The sequence below is a fragment of the Pagrus major genome, chromosome 8 (assembly GCF_040436345.1).
Source record: "Pagrus major chromosome 8, Pma_NU_1.0".
Classification (NCBI taxonomy): Eukaryota; Metazoa; Chordata; class Actinopteri; order Spariformes; family Sparidae; genus Pagrus; species Pagrus major.
In genome coordinates this window covers 33,770,771-33,790,313 of record NC_133222.1, presented here as the reverse complement: position 1 = coordinate 33,790,313, position 19,543 = coordinate 33,770,771, and the positions used below count along the sequence as shown (strand labels likewise).

The window sequence follows — 19,543 nt, the reverse complement described above, 5'->3', positions numbered from 1 at the left end:
TTAAGAGGCTTTCTTTTGACAGGGCTGTAAAGCTGATTAAAACAAATACGGCACATAAGCTACTTAACGTTGATTGACAAACTCTTCTACCTAAAGTGACAGTGACCCAGAGTCATGTTAGTCCGCCCACGTAAGCCACAGCACTCAGGTTTTCTGTGACATCACCGTATTGGAAATCCAAAACACTTAAGTAGTTGGAGAAATGAATACCATCCCATCCCAGACCATCAATGATATTTAACATGCCTTATCCTTTCATAGGTCTCTCCACAGAGTCCCAATGGCCCGTTAATGTTTATTACTTACCATCAAGCCAATATAGGATGTTTCAGGAAGAATATATGAAAGAGGATCCTGAAGGGATACAGGGAAAGGAAGAACTATTAAATGATCAATACTGCCATTTTCAGTTTCAGAAAATCATCCTGGAGTGACTCGTCCTGTCTTTCATTTGGGTTGAATGTTACATATATCCACAGAGAGCGTGCAATGTTGAATAAGTTATATCTTGAATCTGCTGATTTCGCTTGACCTCTGCTATCGTTCAAGCATAAAGGCACACATGCAAGGAGACGTAGCGGACAGCAGCCTGGACAATCTACAGTGGATTCAACAGCAGCACGTTAAGCTATACAATTTGACTACTCTAAATTTACGGTGCGCTTTAATCTCGATGTGTCATTATGTAATCAGTGCATGTGAATGTTGACCACATTTCAAAAATGGATGGTTCTGAATGAAAACAACTCAAGCGGGTTATCAGGCTGTATCACGTGTCATCTGGGGTTCAAATTCAGTGCCTCTGCTACAAATGTCACCCGCCTTATGTCCTGTCATGTTCGATTGTGTGCAGTGGAGTTAAAACAGTAACTCTAACACAGCTCAAAAAATATCTCCAGCTCAGAATTTGGATGGTCTGTTTTTAATTTTTCAAAATTTGAAGTAGCAAAATGGAAACATCACATTTTCCAGGCTGCCTACTGTTCCTCTGCACTGCTTAATATTAGCTCATAGATTAATTTTCTGTAAGGACAATACCTCACTATTGTGTATGCTGAGAGAGCCAGTTAACACCCTCCAGCTTCAAGAGCACAGCTCTGCACCACCATTGTACCACTACCAAGCCATAATTTGTACGGTGTGCTCCGTGCCAAAGTAATGTGATTGTAAATGGAGGCACAGGAGCCAAAATCCAAATTAACTGACCCGAAACAGACCAGAGATATCTTCTTCTCCCAAGCACCAGAAGCTTCAAGAAAATCTGGACTCAGGAGGCTGCCAGAGAAACCATCTGTGTGCTGTGACTGCATAAGCTCCATCAGCTGTGCTGTCACCCTTATCTCTGCACCTCCATCTTTGCTTCAATATTTGAAAACTAACTGAATGCAAAAGCAAACAGCCGATCCCATCTCTGCTTTACAAAATTAGTATTCATGAAAGCCAGACTATCTCATAAATACCGAATGGATCAGGAAAATCTAATTCTTTTAATACTGTCAACATTTACTTCTTGGAAAGTGCCCCTTTCATTTTGTCAAGTAATCTAATAAAGATAAAAAAGTTGAAGAAAACACATTATGCAAACCATGAGAAAATAAGAACTTTTTCATAAACCCTGTCACATGTTACAGACAACACTTAACATGTCTAAACTGATGTTATATAACAGCCACTGAAGATATACTGTAAAGAATAAGTTATAAGTGCTTGCTATGACACCACCATATGGCTGTTTCATATATACACCTTTGTGATTGTCACAAGCATACATTGTTACACTGTATGTAACTTCTCATGAAAGTTAACAATAAAAACATTTAACAGTTTTACATTGAATTTTGATATGATAGCCTGTAATTCAGTTGTTCGGCCTCATTAAGCCAAGCTTTAATCAAATTTTTTGGACTTTTACATTTATTCATTATTGCGTTTTGTTGCTGTCTTAATGTCTCATAATATATATCTTCAACAATGTGAATACTGTTTTATAATCTAGGCAGACATAGTGAATAAGCTTTTTCCCTCTCCCTGAAAAAACTCAACATAAGATTTTATTTCATTTCATTTTATTGAACAGTCCGTTTTTAATGGGACCTGTGAATTGTTCTAACCAAAGACTCTTAAACGAGGAAGACTCAGCTGCAAACAAGCTGTGCCAGGTATCAGCGCAATGTATTGTGGGTAATACGAACCTACTTATAGGTGCGTTGCTCAAAACGTCCAGGACATCTCTCTTTTTCTCGTAAGTACTCTGCATTTCCACTGTTCTGAGTGACCAAACTCAGTTCCTGCTACCTTTACACAAGAACCAGTCGTTTTAAACAACTCTATGTGAGTTTGGCAGCTGTTCCTCGCCTCTCTTGAACCATCTTCCTCGTGTAGAGGCTCTGGTTTGTTTTGGTCAAGTGGAGAGAGCCCTCCACCTACCGGAGAAATCTCGCGACAACTGCAGGGTTTATCTCAGCCAGGTCACGGGATCTCTCTTAGCGGACCTTCAGGTGGTCTCTGAGTCAGGCAGCGTTTATTTCAGGTAACATTGGCGATGAGCGCTATCATGAATTTCAAAAACTGCGGCTCCGTGCTGGTAACGGGAGCCAACCGAGGGCTCGGGCTGCAGATAGTCGACAGCCTGGCCACTGGAGGCTTCTCACCCGGCAAGATTATAGCCACGACCAGACAGACCTCCAGCAAGCAGGTAAACACCAACACCTGCTGGTGGTAGCTTTAAAGCTAACCGTCCTGTAGCCAAACAATAAGTAGTGATTAAAATCATGTTACAGACGAGTAACCTGAGTCGACCTTCATAACGGTAGACGTGCATTAAGTAATGAATTCAAGTTAGACGACACAGAGGGCGCCATCGTTCCCTCACTGGATACATTTGGGAATGGACAATGACATGATGTGCATTTGACCTACAGAAACTTCAGGAACTGGCAGAGAAACATCCAAACATCCACATAATCACTCTGGGTAAGACAGAGAACAGTGTGTGTGAACAGACAATGTTAACAATATATGGAAACTACCATAACAGTGTGTGTATATGTGCCTAAACACAAAACCCCCATAGGACAAGAGCCTGTATGTTTTAGATGGGAATGAATTAATTAAAAAGTTTCTTTTCATCTCTGGTGTCTTCATCTCTGGTGTCTATCTCTGGTGTCTATCTCTGGTGTCTCTCTAATGTCTTCATCTCTGTTGTCTTTATCTCTAGTGTCTTTATCTCTGTTGTCTTTATCTCTAGTGTCTGCATCTCTGTTGTCTTTATCTCTAGTGTCTGCATCTCTGTTGTCTTTATCTCTAGTGTCTTCATCTCTGTTGTCTTCATCTCTAGTGTCTTCATCTCTGGTGTCTTTATCTCTAGTGTCTTCATCTCTGTTGTCTTTATCTCTAGTGTCTTTATCTCTGTTGTCTTTATCTCTAGTGTCTTTATCTCTGTTGTCTTTATCTCTAGTGTCTGCATCTCTGTTGTCTTTATCTCTAGTGTCTTCATCTCTGTTGTCTTTATCTCTGGTGTCTTTATCTCTAGTGTCTTCATCTCTGTTGTCTTTATCTCTGGTGTCTTTATCTCTAGTGTCTTCATCTCTAGTGTCTTCATCTCTGTTGTCTTTATCTCTGGTGTCTTTATCTCTAGTGTCTTCATCTCTAGTGTCTTCATCTCTGTTGTCTTTATCTCTGGTGTCTTTATCTCTAGTGTCTTCATCTCTAGTGTCTTCATCTCTGTTGTCTTTATCTCTGGTGTCTTTATCTCTCTTGTCATGGAGTTATTCAGAAATATTAACACCTAGAACAAACATGATTTGATTCAGGAGAACCTTACATTTCAGTGTGGCTTATTTAAAGTCCCAATTTTGCATTTGCTTTGTCTGACAATGGATTAATTTACCATAATAATAAAAAAAAACACCAGTCACAATTCATCAAAAAATCATTATCAGGCAGATATTCAGTGTTTTTCAGATTATCTGTATCTGTAACTTTTCTGTCAGATTGCAGATAAAATAAGATAATTTAAAATGTGCTACTTTGGCTCTGATGCAGCATCTTTCACACAATGTCCAGCCCGCAACAATATCTGATTGGTAACACATCACTATCAACAGCCTATAAACACTGAATAATCTGAATCTGCAAAGTAATTGGTAACTAAATTTATCAAATAAATGTAGTGGAGAGGAAGTATAAAGTAGCAGAAAATGGAAATACTCCAAAAAAAGTTCCTGAACATTGTACTTAAGCACAGTACTTGAGTAAATTATAAAGGTTACTTCCATCACTGGTCATTTGAAATTTTGACACAGAGTTTCATTTTTACTGCAAATGAATATCGATCCCAAATATCAGTTCAGTCTCCTTGATTTCTAATTATCAGTATCTGCCCTGAAAAAGTCAAAGCCATAAAAAGCTAGAATGTTTTTCTACACCTGACCTTTCCTAAGCAAGTTACAGTCATTTATTACAATATTATCCTCAGTGTTTTTCAGTTAAAAACAGATGTAATCCTCTGTTTCATTTGCTGAACATTTAGATGTGTCCAGTGAAGTTAGAGAGTTAATGGGAAGGTTATAAATCATAACAGAAAACATTGAGGCAAAAGTGACTTTTTTCAGAGAAATAAATTGTCCATTGAACACGAACAACAAAAGTAGCTTTGCTACAATCGATGTCTGTTGGCCCAGAGGACGAAACTATGTGGGTTTCCTTGATGAATCAATGCTGCAGAATGTGATGGCATAATCACATTCACTGGGGACCCTGCGTGATACCACTGTACAGCTGAGAAACTAAGCTTTGCATGAGTGTTTCAAGCATATTGATAGGATTTGCAGTTCAAAAGTTTTGAAACATATTAGAACAACAGCTATTTTTAGCCACCAGCAGCTGTCTAGGTCTTTGAGGGTTAATCGCCAACAAACAAAATCCTAAACGTATATAAGCCAACATCTTACAGCACAACTACTTAAATACATACTGGCTTTTGTGCATGTTTAAAGATTAAACATATAGAAACGTCATACATACTGTGAAGGTGTTAAACTGAAAACATTATTCGGTTTATTTATTTATTTTTCTTACGATGATGTTCAGCTTGTGTTTTCTTCCATTTAGATTAATTCTTGTCTTTGGTGATTCACAGTGTTGATGTGTCTCTCTGCCAGATGTAGTGAACCAGGAGAGTATAGAGAAGTCTGTAGAAGAGGTGGACCGGCTGGTACAGGAAGAGGGTTTAAACTGCCTGATCAACAACGCAGGGATCAACGTGGTGGCCGACTTTCATACTGTTACTGCAGAGAAGATGATAGAAAACTTCCACACGAATGCTGTGGCTCCTCTAATGATCACCAAGGTAATGTCATCTGACTTTGTTCACTGACGTTCACTTGCACTTTTTGTTCTGTCGGTCTTCAGCTCTCACTTTAACAGACAGTGAAATAGCAGAGAAAAGAAGCCAGACATCTGTTTTTTTCAGTCCCCAGGAGCAGGATCCACAAGTGGTTCATTTCCTGAATGCTGCAAACTAAAACAAAAGGATGACCTTGATGAACAGAAGTAACAAAAACCCCTTAGCCTGGGCCGACTGCATTTCATTAATATTAATTAAAAGTCTGGTTTCAGTTGCCCTCAGAGTACAGGACGGACTACAGAGCAGCACCCTGTGCTGGTAAAATTCAGCCACTGATCAAGAACATGTCAGCAGGGCAGATGCTTGCTGACACACAGTTTGCTCCAGTTTGAAGGACAGTCTCTGTAACTACAAGGCCACACTGCAATCTAATAATTGTGTGAAGGCTCAGCAATGAATCAGATAAAGCAGAAACCTGTACTGCTCTCTGTGGGCTAGAACATTGGTTGTCAACCAAGGGGTCAGGAGTTATTTTCCAGGGGTTGACAGATGGGTGGGGGGGACTTTTGAAGATTAGAACATGCTATATTCACATTTCCAATTTGATCACCTCTTTCTTATGAGGGCTGAGAAAAAGTGGTTGATTATATTATTAGTACATTGTCAGAAAATGCATTGGACATTACTTTGATAATCCATTAACAGTTTGCACCATTTTTTCAGGCAAAAATGCCAAAGATCTGATGTATGTAGCTTCACACATTTGAGTATTTTACAGAGCAATTTGAAGACGTCACCTTGGGATTTGGAAAATTATTCACTATTTTTCACTGTTTAAAGAACTAAATCGTGAATAGATTAATGGAGAAAATAGTATAATAGGTTGACTTTTTGTTGTGGTGTAGATTGATCATTTTGCAGGAATAACTTTGTGGTGCTGTTGAGCTGTATTGAGAGGTGTTTGGGTTATTTCACCTAACATCATTGATATAAATCGGGTCGATAAAGTAATATAAACATCTGTGAGTATAGTGGAGTACAGGGTGTAGGTTGGATATGCTGCCACAAGAGAGCACTATAATGTCTCTCCCCACAGACTATACAGTGTGATATTACTCTGACTGGAAAAGCTCCAGAGTTAGAAAGGCTCAAAATGCAAGATTATTGAATTATTAAAAAAACTTGTATCCTGTTGTATATAGGCGTAGTTATGTTTTTAATATGATGTGTTGTTTGTAGCATCAGTTGTGTTATTAAAATCATTAAATAAAAATCTAATAATTTATCAAACTAAGCCACCAGGGTAATTATCACAAGGTTTTACAGATTCATGAAGCTCTGATGCTTCTTAACATACTTATTTTGGGCCCCTCTCATTAAAAGCCTTAACAGTAGTTTGATTCCAGCTGTAATGTGTTTTTTTCTTTTTGCCCCTTCCAGGCCTACCTGCCTCTGCTGAAGCGAGCTGCGTCTAGAGGAGAAGCAGGTGGTGCAGGCAATATGGGCATCCAGAGGGCAGCAGTCGTCAACGTTACCTCTCTGCTGGGCTCTGTGGAGCTGGCCTGGGGGGAAGGGGCTCGCAACTTCAAATGGTACCCCTACAGGACGTCCAAGGTGATAGCAATTAATAAAAAGTACAGGACCGATGGGGCATATACAATAGTTTTACTCAGCTTTGGTATGTCTACAGAGAGGGAGCTCAGGCTGTTACAACTGGGTGTGCATTGTGATTGTAACTCAGTTAATTAAGGCAATGAAAGGAGCTATGAGTGCTTTTATAATTTTAGGAAATATTTGAAAACCTTCCAGCATCCACCTCATGGAACATGTGTTGTTGTGTTGGGTTAAACTGCACTGTAGTGGTCTGGGGTTTGCATTGTCTTGCATGTTAAGTTGTGTCTGCCTGCCTTCTCAGAGTGCCTTAAACATGGTGAGTCGCTGTATGGCTGTAGACCTGGAGCCTGATGGGATTCTCTGTATGGCTATACACCCTGGATGGGTCCGCACTGACATGGGGGGGTCTCAGGTAAGGTGTCAGTCTCTTTGGGATACTCTGAAAGAGTTGTGTCTGAGAAAAAGCAGAATTTCCTTTTTGTTTACTGTACATTAGTAAATGAAATGTTTCAGAGAATGCATTTGACTTAAATATATCAGCTGTTATTTATGTGATTTGTTGTATTCAGATTTCTCAGCATTGTGTCTGAATCAAATTATTTGTGTTTATTCGTCTCCTTCCAGGCTCCACTGACTCCAGAGGAGAGCATTTCTTCCATCTTGTCTGTGATTGGTGGACTGACTGAGAAGGATCATGGCTCATTTCTGAACTTTACAGGAGAGGTGTTGCCTTGGTGACCCTGATCATCAGAATAATGAACAGCATGGTTGCAAGAACCACTGGCTGAGCCCAGTGGCTGTTGATTCAGCTTCTGATCAACTTCAGCTATGCAAACATGAACGTATCAATGACTCAGAGTGCACAATGTTGAATCTTTATCAAGCGCTACCTTTTTGTAGAAGAGTGATGCATATGTTTAACTAATACAGGTTCATTTGATGAAAGCTTCAGTGTAAATCTCTAATAAAGAGATAACTCTGAAGTGTTCATATGTACTGAAGATGGGCAGGGTATGCTTTGTGCTTTAGCTTGTCTTTTAGGCCAAATGCTGTACATAGAGTGTACTTCTAGGTCAGTGCAGCCCTCTATACACATAAAAAAAAGTAAGCTGTCAGAATGTAAACATAAAATGACACATTTCCTGGATCAGATAACACATCAAATTCACTGTCAGTGTTCCCAGTGTATTCCCCTGCCCTCTTTATTTCAAAGTCAGCATTTTCAGCGAGTTCATTTCTAACAAAACAAACATCAATCAAAAACCCTCAAAAGTTAATGTATAGGTGTAAACTGATGAATGATTCATGAGATGAACATTTTGCCAGTAAACCTTCCAAATTCCCCAAAGTTTTCTGATATTTCTCTCCACACCAGTGTGGTAGATTTTGTGGCTTACATTTGTTTGCACTCATTTGGTGAATTATCTGCAGTGACAGTGTATGTTTCCCACTGTTTACATAAAAAAAGTAGATATATACTGTATTAAAATACACTAGTTTGCCATGTGAATGCTGCCGTTTAAATAAATTGATATAGCAATGTTTAACTCATTTTAAAGCTTTTGTTTATTTTTTCTAACAGTAATAAAAGTTTCCAATGTGTCTTTCAGTAAAAGTAGCAAGGTACCCAAAGGTTCAGCCACGTTGTTGCTTTCGATACTTTATACTGTACAACCGTAGCTAGGTCAGTCAGAGCACGGTGCTACTGTTCACTAGCATACTATTCAGAGAGCAGGACTGAAAAGTCAAACACTGGACTGGTAATTTGCTTATCTGGAGACTCATTATGATAAAAATAGATGTGTGGGTAGGACACCTCTGGCCACTAGGTGGGGTTATTGCACCTGCTTGATGCTGGGAGACTGAAAGGACATGATTGATGATTGATTGAATTGATCCTTTCAATATATCAAGCATGTTCTACAGCAGGCAGAGTGGAAATATACTAACTTAACATAGTGTCTTTGGATCACCAGTAAACTGTATGAACTATATAATACAAAATTATCTTCTAGTGGAAGTATGTACTTACTTGTCAAACAAGGTTAATTTATTTGTCTTTATTTTGTACAACATACGGTTGTATGGCCTTTATACTACACAAGAAAAACTATGTTGTTCTGATGGATTGTTGAGGATGGGTTGAGGAGTCTCAGACTGAGGAAAGAAGCTGCTCCATAGTCTGGTGGTATGGCAGCAGATACCTCTGTGTCTTTTGCAGACTGTGGCTGGGGTGGGTGTTATCTTTGAGTATCGTTTGTGGTCTGAGCAGACAACTTCACCCATGTCACTGCTGCTCTGTAGATGGGTACCTATGATGTTCTGGGCTGTTTTAATCACCTGCTGTAGAGAATCCAGTCCTGGGCCTTATACGAACCGTGTGATGTTTGTTGTTTAAGTTTCCTTATGAAGTCTTTTCTTTCTCTTTTTTGTAAATGAGGGTTGTAATGTGTGAAGACCATGACAGGTTCTCAGTGATGTCGAATCCTAGGAACCTAAAACTCGACTGTCGAGTTTTAACAATCAGCTCCTTGGTTTTGTTGACAAGGAAGTTTAGTCGAAATGTTTTTCTTCCTCATTCTTGGAATAGCAAGTTCAGATAATCCAAACTAGATTAACTTCATAACGTTGTCTTCCAGCAGGGTGACGTGACATGTTTTCTATTGTTGAAGAAAGGCTTTTTTTAGGCACATCTCATCTTCCCCACTGTGCTTCACTCTTTCAGCAGGCAGTCCTGGAAAATAGTAAGTGACAAGTCTGCGAGATAATGTCGACAATGAAAAGTGTCGGGACAATGAGCCTGTCTTAGCTGTTACAATTGTAAGCGAGTTGAGTGTCTCTTATCATCATCAGTTTACAGCACCTGCGACTGCAGCTGGTTTGGATACAGTTACATGATAAAGCAGAGCTGCCACTGAACAGAGCAGAACTGAAGTAGAAAATACAAATGACTTTTAACAGCTAATGAAGTGAACATATTGGATATAATTATTACTTAAATGTGCAATGTAAATACGGTTGTATATAGTTGAGAAACATATCAGCTTAGGACTCAGCAGCAGTTCTTGTGCTACCTTGTATCAGGGGCTGACTTTTTGCCACCAGAGGCACATTGATTGTTTTAAAATCCATATTTTGTTTGCAGGAGCTCCCTGAACCCTTGACAAAGCACACCTGCAGAGGAATCTTTAAGAGGAAAGAGCGCAGCGGACCAGGTCATGTTAAGCTCCCTGAAATGTCATTTAAATGTAATCAAACCAGTTTGCCCAGAGTGGGAAGTCATGTGCTGGGTGTGTGTGTGGATAGATAGAGATAGAGAGGAGGAGAGTAGGTGTGCCTATAGTGCCAAAAACAGCAGGGACAGCTATATGATAAGGTCCTGCTTTGAATTTCTTTTGCCGTCAAGTTCTTTCGTTTAACTGAAATTTAAGAGCTCAGCATGGATTTATAGTACAGGAAGATGCTTACGTTCCCTGAGAAGAAGATGAGCTCAGTTTTCATCTTTTACTACAGGTAAGCGTTTACATGTATCCTTCATGTTATTATGTATTGGTTCATGATTGAAGTGGAAAGCAGCAACGTCAGTGCTTCACACTTTTTGAGACAGACTTTTGTCTTTGCTATTCGCCAGTCATATAGAGCTTCTTTGTGGAACATTGTACATAAATACTAGTTACTTTGTAGGTTTTGTACTCATAACGTTCATCTTGTTTTGCATGAAGTGTGAGCAGGACAAGTAATATTTGACTAAGCAGTCTCTGATAGGTGATAATCATGTCTCTCTGACCGTGCCAAAGTCCTACGGGTTTTCTTTACCTAAAAAAAAAATCCATCCCTTTAGGTATGTTCCAGAAATGAGCAAGCACAATGACAGTTTGATGTGATTGTTTTTGTCTCATACATTTCATGTGGGTGTGCATGAATGTGCTCTTTGTGACACAGGTATGCAATCTTACAAGGGGGACAACTGAATCTGGTTGCTTGTCAAAAAATTAAGAAAGTTGTGAAGCAGAAAATAGCCCAATACTGACATTTATACAAGTCAATCTACTTTTTCAGAATCAAAATACAAACTCATGTCATTTTGGTGCTAATTTTGTGCTGTTTGTCCAGCAAGCCTAAAACAACAATGGCTCCGTACTCTTCAAGTGTCCCAGTAAGCCATGACAGCGTGTCTGAGAGCCAGCATGAACAATACCAGGAAACTAAATATACTCTCTCTCTTGTGTGGGCTAAAACTCCAAAATGGCTGCCAAAGGGTATATTATGTGGCCTCAGAGTTCTTTAACCAACAGTACAGTCTCCTCACATGGTCTGTCCTCCTGTGTTGCAGTGGTATGTATAGCCCACATGGAGGTGGATAGAGATGGCAGCGCTGATAGACTTTCCAGCCCCTGTGGGACACCTGTCGGCCGCTGGAGACCTGAGGATGCCATTCTCAGAAACGGTCAAATACTGTATCCTAGGCATCTCGGTCGCTCTGCTTCTGGTGGCGCTGGGCATCCTGGCATGGCAGATCTTCAGATGCTGCACACGGTCACCCAGCACATACATGCGTCAAGATACTGGTGAGTAGGGATTAGATTAAAAAAAAAAATTAATCATAAATATCAAATGTAAATTTGTGTCTGATTTCTACTGCAGTGAACAGTGATCTGCTCTACACAGAAGAAAAGCCAAGAAGAGCAGGAAACTACTCTGGAGCTCCAAATACAAGGGTAAGAGGACATTTGAGGGTGTGGATAAAAAGTATTTTATCCAGCTACGACCAGATTTCTTAACAAATTTATAGATGTTTGAGGTTCAATTAGGCTTTACAAAACTGACTTTGCTAAAACAAAGATTAACTTAGCTAACAATCACATGCAGTTGCAAGCCAGTAACATTCAGCAGCTCAATACGTGCATGGGAATTCAAAATGTATGAGGATGAAATTTACTATCTGAGGGCACTAAAGTCTTTACATGCAAGCTTGTTACTGAGTTCTGAATTTGAAAGCAGTACAGAAACTATTTGTACTGTAGAAAGTTTAAGACGGCAAGTTGGTTATGAACGGTGGTTGTGTCACGGGAGAATGCTTTGATAAAGAATTATGGATGATTTGAAAAACAAAAACCTGGATGTTTGGTAGAGAAGATCAATAGTAGAGCACTGAGAGAGAAACAGAACATTTTCAGGTACGATACCTGCAAACAAAACACAGAATCTGGGGACTCATGCTGGAAAATGTAGATATATATTCAGGGTGCAATCTGTCGATTCAACCACCTTGGATCAGATTTTTTCAAAAAGGGATTTAGAGTCTGAAATAAGTATAACAAGTATAACACTTCAGACAGGGTTGTTCGTAGTTTTTCTGTTCTTTACAGTGTTTGGACAGGGTTAATGCTGGACCAGAGTTTGTTTGAAAAATTGAGGACTGCACTGCCATCAAGATTTTAAAATGAGGACAGGGCTACATCCAAGGGTGGACAAAATAATAGGACAACCTGTCAACATAATACAGCCACAAGCCACAGCCTTATAAATCACCACCTGGGTGCCCCAGTAGCTCAGTTGGTACAGTAGAGCATGCGACCCATGTACAGAGGCTTTGTCCTTGCTGCAGTGGCCCAGGGTTCGCATCCGACCTGAGGCCATTTCCTGCACGTCATCCCATTTCCTGTCATCTCTAAAGCTATCCTGTCAATAAAGCCATGAAAAGGCCAAAAAAAATTACTTATACATATACACCTCTGTAATACAGTATGGATGACATGTCAACATTATAAGTGCCCCAAATATTTCAATTGTCATGGTTAACTGACAATTACAAAATATTGTGATTTTAATTATTAATTATTATTATTATTATTATTATTATTATTATTATTATTATTATTATTATTTTAATTATCTATGCTTTATAAGTTTGTGTTGATTGTAAAAATGACCTTATATTGTTAGGTGTTCCTATTATTTTGTCCAGGCCTTGTAGTCTATGGCGATTACTCCATACAGGCAACATTGTCTATTTACATAGAGCACTCATGTTTGAATAAGGAGAGCTGGCCCTCGTCACAAGTCAAATAAATGCTGGAGACGCTGTTCCTAAAACACCACTGATAGAAATGGTGTGTGCTGTATGTCTTCCTGCTCCAGGTGGAGGAAGTCAGCACGGAGGTCGGCCGGCTGAGTCGCTGTCTGTCTCAGACCTCGTGTCCCCCCACAGGATCCAGCCAGGCAGACAGACACATGGCGGAGCAGGACAAAGTTAGAAAGGTGGCAGACATGACTGTATAATCCTGTTTGAACAATCTAGAGGCTCCAATTTATTTATTTATTTATTTTTATGCTTTTTGTCTAATGGCTTATTTACATCTTGTCTTCAAAAACTACTCAAGGCTCCCACTCAGTGTGTATGGAACACTGAGGACACATACATTAAATGGCTTATGTGCAGCCTAAGTTGGCATAAACACTATTAACAACACTGCAGCAATGCAGTTCTATGGGGTTTGTCATGTTTATGGTTTGAATGTCATAATGTGATGTTTATGGTTTCTAATGTTGTAATGTGGCAATGTTTTATTTTGTCCATGAGAGGGCGCTCTAGGTTCATTTTAAAATAATGTCCACAAGAGAGGGAGAGCCCGGTGGGAATGTTTTGCAGTAGCAGAGATCTAGGAATGTATTAAGAAAATCACTGAAGGTTTTTAAATTGCTGTGTTGCTGTTAGTATTTGGAACTTTACAAGGTTGTAGTAGTGATTTGAGCTAAATGCTAACATTAGCATGCAACTATGCTGATTTTTCGCAGGTAATATTTCCCAAGCTCACCATCTTATCTTGTAAGCATGCTAACATTTGCAAAGTAGGCCAACAGCTGAGGGCGACGGGAATGTTGTTACTCTTGCAGGTATTTGACTGGACAAACTAGAATGGCATTTCTGAGAGCACATACCTCTGTTAAGGCACAACAATCCCCTTTTGTACTCACTCATAGATATTCCTGCTTTTTTCTCCATCAAGACTCTTGCATTATTCCCTGAGAAGTTAACGAAAATGTTGAAAAATGCCGTCTCACACAATGTTACAGAAAGTTAGTAGTCAGTAGTTTTTCTGTAATCCTGCTGACAAACCAAACAACCAACCAACAAACGGTATTTTTAAGTAAAAGTATTATTAGTGTGTGGGCTTCTTATTTAAGATCACCCAGATCAAACTTCTTACATTTTAACTGAGATGTTTGTAAATCTCTCTTTGATCTATTCTTATTAAGGTTAACAAAGATTAACGACTTAAAGAAAATATACAGTACATTTCAAATTGTTCAACCATATCAACTGCTGCATCTGACGCTTGGTCTTTCCTAACACACCCTCTTATACCAGGTCGATGGATCGCTCCGTTTCTCCATCTATTATGACCAGCTGCAGTCCCAGCTGGTGGTCACCGTGTTGCAGGTGGAGGGGCTTCATGACCGCAGCCAGAAGCACAGTCTCCAGCCATTTGTAAAGCTCAGTCTCATGTGGGCAGGTTCAGAGGGAGTAGAACTGGAGGGCTCTACGGATGAGGAGGTAATTTGTCTTTATCAGTTACCACATCACACTGCGTAACAGAATCTACAGCATCTTATTTGTGGAAATGAATAGACAGCTTTTCCTAAGTCCTTTTATGGTTCGTGTCACTGTTGTGACCCTCTCAGGGTGAAGGGTCGGCCCCAGTCCTGTGGGCCGTGCTACAGGAGTGGCGCACTCGCATTGTAAAAGGCAGCTGCAACCCTTTATTTGGAGACCAGTTCAGCTGTGTTCTGCACGAGCATAGGGACTTTCATCGCATCAACCTCAGGATGGAGGTCCTGCAGTACACAAACCATCCCTCACTCTCATTTTCTCTTCATTGGAGGTTTTTTTTATGTGTCAATCTATAAAAAAAACCTGTCTGTCTGTCATGTGTCTGTGTGCTTCTCAGGTGAGGGACTTTGATAAATTCTCCAGACACACAGTATTAGGAGAGGTGAGGGTTCCTCTTGGGAAGCTCAACATCTCCTACCCTCTGGAGCTACAAGAAGATTTACAGATACCACAGAAGGTACAGTAGGGTGTCATTTATGAAGACACACACAATCAGATAGGAATGTTTTCTCATCTTTTAGTTCAGGTCATTTAAAGGCCATAATCAACAAAAAATGACTTTAGTAGCTTTAAGCAATTTTTATACCATATCATGTGCAAAATTATGTCAATCTTGAAATTCAGTTCAGTTTAATTTCTCAAACATATTGTGTTTTATTATTATTATTGTTAGCATCATTATTTTTTTTGATCTTTGCTTTTTTATGTAAGGCTTGAACCTTTGTTAATCCCACCACCTCCCCTCAAAAAAACACAATAAATCATATTTCACGTATTATTTTTTCTCATGTATTTTATCCCTGTTGATTACTCGATTATTGTATTTTTATAAATCATAAATAAACATATATTGTCCTGAAGTGCTTATCCTCCCACTTTCTGGACAGGATCTTGTAGGAGAGGTGCTTCTGTCTTTAAAGGTTCTTCCCACTGCTCAGAGGCTTGAGATTGGACTGCTAAAGGTCAGAACGGTCCTCACTGAAATATCCTCAGATGCAGGTAAATGCTGAACAGCTTCATAAAAATAAAGGCACACACATACTACAGTAGCTGTAACTAATTTGACTTCCCTCTGTTTCACAGCCCTGTACGCCAGGATCAGTGTGCAGTGCAACCAGTGCAAGTTGAGGCACCAAAAAACCTCTGCTGTGGCCCGCCGCCTGGTTACTGTCTTCAACCAAGTCCTCATGTTCTCGCTGCCAGATTTTCCTCTGCAGCAGTGTAAAATTGTAGTATCTGTGTATGAGACGCAGACAACGAGGACATCAAACAAACATCTGATTGGTCAGTTGACTGTGGGGAAGGAGAAGAGTTCAGAAGACGAGCACTGGAGACTGATGATGCGCGCAGTCCGCCAGCCAATCGCAAAGTGGCATGGTCTTCTGATCTGAGTGATTGAATAAATCCTCTCCTGCACTTTCTGGATGTCGGAACCTGCTCGTGTTGAACTAAAAGCTGTGGTGCTTGTGTATCAGGCCGTAGAGGGATCTGTGCTGGCCAAACATGGACTTCTTCGAATCAGGACAGTGGAGTGACAGCCCAGCTGAACCCTTAGGTTACTCAGTCTTCTTGCTCATGGACATCTTTTTTTTTTTTTAACTCTCTTTTTAGTTTCAAATTGCATTAAATTGAAAGAGCTCTAAAGATCTGACATTTGCACTCCTTATTTCTGGTAAAGATTACTCTAGTCTTGCACTTACTGTACTCACTCAGTCAATAACTGTGTTGTTTGTGTCAATGTTATATTTATCTTTATGCTGTGCTGATGTTTTTTGCTTGTGAAAACTGTCCATTCTGTCCAATTCACTGTGAATAAGACTGTTCCCTAATGCCTTATAAGTAAAACAAAGAAATACATAATTCAAACGGTTAAAGTTGATTTCTGAGTCTCATTCCCAACTTGTCAAATACTGACACTTTGGGACAGTAGGACAGGTTGGCTGCCATACCAGAGAATCATTATTTGGCGTAGTTCTTACTTATTGGACCTTTAACCCTCTAGTTGTTATCAAAGTGCAGTGATAAAGGCTTGGCCCTTAACATTTCTTGATCAAGGATAAGTAACCTTACTGTTAAAAAAGCAAAGACAATATTAGTTCATATCAGGAATGCCCTGCTTACTCACAGAGTTTAAACACTTAAAGGTGTTAAGTTCCTTCCCAGTGATTTCCTGCACTGGTTTTGTGACAGGCGTTTGCTGCCCTCTGCTGGTTTAACAGTTTATGTTGTTTGTAAAAGCAGATAACCTCAGTACAGTACTTCTAAACTCAACTACAGTCTGTTTGCTTCCCATGTGTGGACTGGTGTAAAGAGTAGAGCAGGTTTCAGGCATCTGAAGGGGGGATGCTTCTGGTATCCAACCACCTTCAGCTCACTTTCTGGGATGTATTGCTTCAAGCACCTACCTTCTGGGACTAATATGGCTGCAGACTTGTTCCATCACAAAATGAATGAGTCTTTGAGTGGGATTGGAGGGAGTAGCTGTGTATTCAGATGATGTTATTGTCCATGGGAAGGAAATGACTGCATCTGGAGGGCACACTGGAGGGAAGCCAAGGCATGTCTCAAGATGAACAGGTAAGATCATTAACTTGTGCCACCAGAAGCAGCACTATATCAATAAGTAGAAATAATGTGGAAGTGAACTCAGAGCCAGTAGGAATGGAAATACAACTTAAGGCCATACAGCCAAGAGTCCTCATACATGAGATAATTAGCCTAGCCAGCTAGGTTAGGTCAGTTGCTTAAAAGACTTAAAACTGTGTTTAAGCACACTTAAAGCTAGCTGTGAAAGCATGATTCAGACAGTCTGTGAGGGGAATGTGATAAAATAGCTGTATTGCTAGACTGTTGTCAGACATGTCACAGGCTGAAGCAACGTTTCGCGGGTTTCTTCTGAAGTTTTTGCCGGTGTGTTGCCTTTCACCGGCCGCCCCTCGGTCCCAGCTCTGCTAATTAGCAAAGCAGTTAAGGTAGCAGCTAGCTGGCTAACAACTCCTGTGAGAAACATGACCGGACATACAAAACAATGGTAAAGTGAAAACATGATTTAAGAGTGGACGGCCTTACAAGTAAAACAGGTAATAAAGCACCAGTTTTATGAATTTAGAAGTGTAAATGTGGCAGACTGCTATGAGCAAACTACACCACAGTCGCGTGATTTTAACGTCACCACTACTAAGCTTGCTACTTCACTCCACTGTGCACTACCATAAATTGATTAAACACCTGCTGGGAAGTCTGAGTCACAAAATTATGCAAGTTACCTTCGCCTGTGTAGGTGAACTAGTAAGTACATGTATCTATGTTTGACGTCATGATGTTTAATGCCCCAAACACCCTCTGTAGGGTCATTTAGCCACTTGTTGAGTATTTACTGACCTCCTTAAACTTGTACTCACCTCAGACCTTATTGTAGGGAAGTCAGAAATGCAAAAATGCTGAGTTCCAGGTGTTTAGGGCTCATGCCTGCAGCACTCTATTTAAAGAGGTATCATAAGAAAATTTCTTGACACATTGGATATGATCCCTACACTCTACCGAAAAGTGATTTTTCCCACGGTTTGACTGATTTGCCTGGCATGGAGGTGATTGATATCACAAATTAGTCCAGCCAAATTATAACTATATATATAACTATTTTGTGGGTGGCTGGGACAACGACATCGGCAGCCAGATATATAAAGTTAAGTAGCAAAATGATTGTAGCCTTACCTTTCACTAAGTGGTCAATGCATACATGAGCGTAGTCTGACTCCGCTCCTCCAGACTTTAGACAGAGGTTTTTATGGGTTTTTTAAACATCTTGCCTTTATGTGTCACTACTTTTGGGTTTCGAAAGTAGCTCTTTTTTTCCCAATTTGAGTAGTTGGCACAGCTGTAAACAGCACAAACAGCGCTTCTCCCTGCAGAAAACACTTACTGCCCCCCATCTGCAGTTCTTCACGGTGACCTGACGTCATGTGTAAACAACCTATTGGTCAGGGCACATTTCGCATAATTTTACGATTAAGACCTCGCAACCAATTTTGCCCAATGACCAGTGGCTGGATTGCAGCAAAAAATTCCCCTGAGGCCAAAAAAGCATTTTCCCCATAGACCATTATAAAATAGACATCTGTAAAACTCTTGGCAGGACACGTTGAACTGCAAACAAGGTCAGTTATGATTTAGTGGGCTGCATAACCAGGAAGTAAACCCAGGAGCTCCGAAAACTTTTTTTGGCGTATTTTTCCAGGTGAGCAATTCTTGGACTGAATAAGTGCCCGATTTGTATTCAGTATTTAGTTCTCCGTACAAATCTATGACATTTTGTCATCGTCATCATCATCATCATCATCATCATCATCATCATCAGAAGCTTTTCTTGCCTCAGTCAGCAACTTCAAGAATGATTGTTCCTGATCCAGAAAAAGGTGAGACGGTGATGCATCAACACTATTACAATATATGATTAAGTAACCTTGGTTGACATGAATATACCACTGCTAATTAGCTAGCTAGCCACTGTGATGAGAATCAGTAGTGAGCATGAGTTCAAAAGATTTTATTACCAGCAAGATAAACACCATTGATCCACAGGCAAATATTGACCAGGATCATTTTAGCATAGATTTGGCTAATTTAGTATGGAAAATCTTGCTCTTTAAGCTTCCACATGACATGACAAAAAATCATTAGTTAATTAATTGCAGAATTTGATGATTTTTCTCCCTCTTTGCCATGATTCAGTATGGCTGGCAGTATCTACAGTGAGACCACCCAAATTTGGCACACATGAAGAGTAGGGCAGTTAATGAATAACTTTATGTGCTGGTGTGTGCTGGCAGTTTGAGGCAGTTTACTGTAAAGGCTAGGCCAAGCTTGGCTTATCCATGCTTACATGGAGCTACCTCCCATGATTTTAAATATTTTAGACCAAGACGTAAACAACAGGATTATTCAAAAACCAGCACAGAAGCATAGCT

General features: G+C 39.9%; 2 protein-coding genes across 2 annotated transcripts; both read left to right on the top strand.

Moving 5' to 3' along the window:
• Positions 1-2,478: 2,478 nt before the first annotated feature.
• Positions 2,479-8,512, top strand: LOC141001760 (C-signal). The gene is made up of 6 exons (XM_073472925.1): positions 2,479-2,695; positions 2,922-2,973; positions 5,163-5,350; positions 6,788-6,961; positions 7,263-7,373; positions 7,586-8,512. The coding sequence occupies exons 1-6, from the start codon at positions 2,543-2,545 to the stop codon at positions 7,697-7,699; spliced, it is 792 nt and encodes a 263-aa protein (XP_073329026.1). The 5' UTR covers positions 2,479-2,542; the 3' UTR covers positions 7,700-8,512.
• Positions 8,513-10,380: 1,868 nt separating this feature from the next.
• Positions 10,381-16,370, top strand: syt19 (synaptotagmin XIX). The gene is made up of 9 exons (XM_073472599.1): positions 10,381-10,474; positions 11,295-11,529; positions 11,606-11,679; positions 13,103-13,222; positions 14,334-14,519; positions 14,648-14,797; positions 14,914-15,033; positions 15,464-15,575; positions 15,660-16,370. The coding sequence occupies exons 2-9, from the start codon at positions 11,328-11,330 to the stop codon at positions 15,965-15,967; spliced, it is 1,272 nt and encodes a 423-aa protein (XP_073328700.1). The 5' UTR covers positions 10,381-10,474; positions 11,295-11,327; the 3' UTR covers positions 15,968-16,370.
• The last annotated feature ends 3,173 nt before the right edge of the window (positions 16,371-19,543 follow it).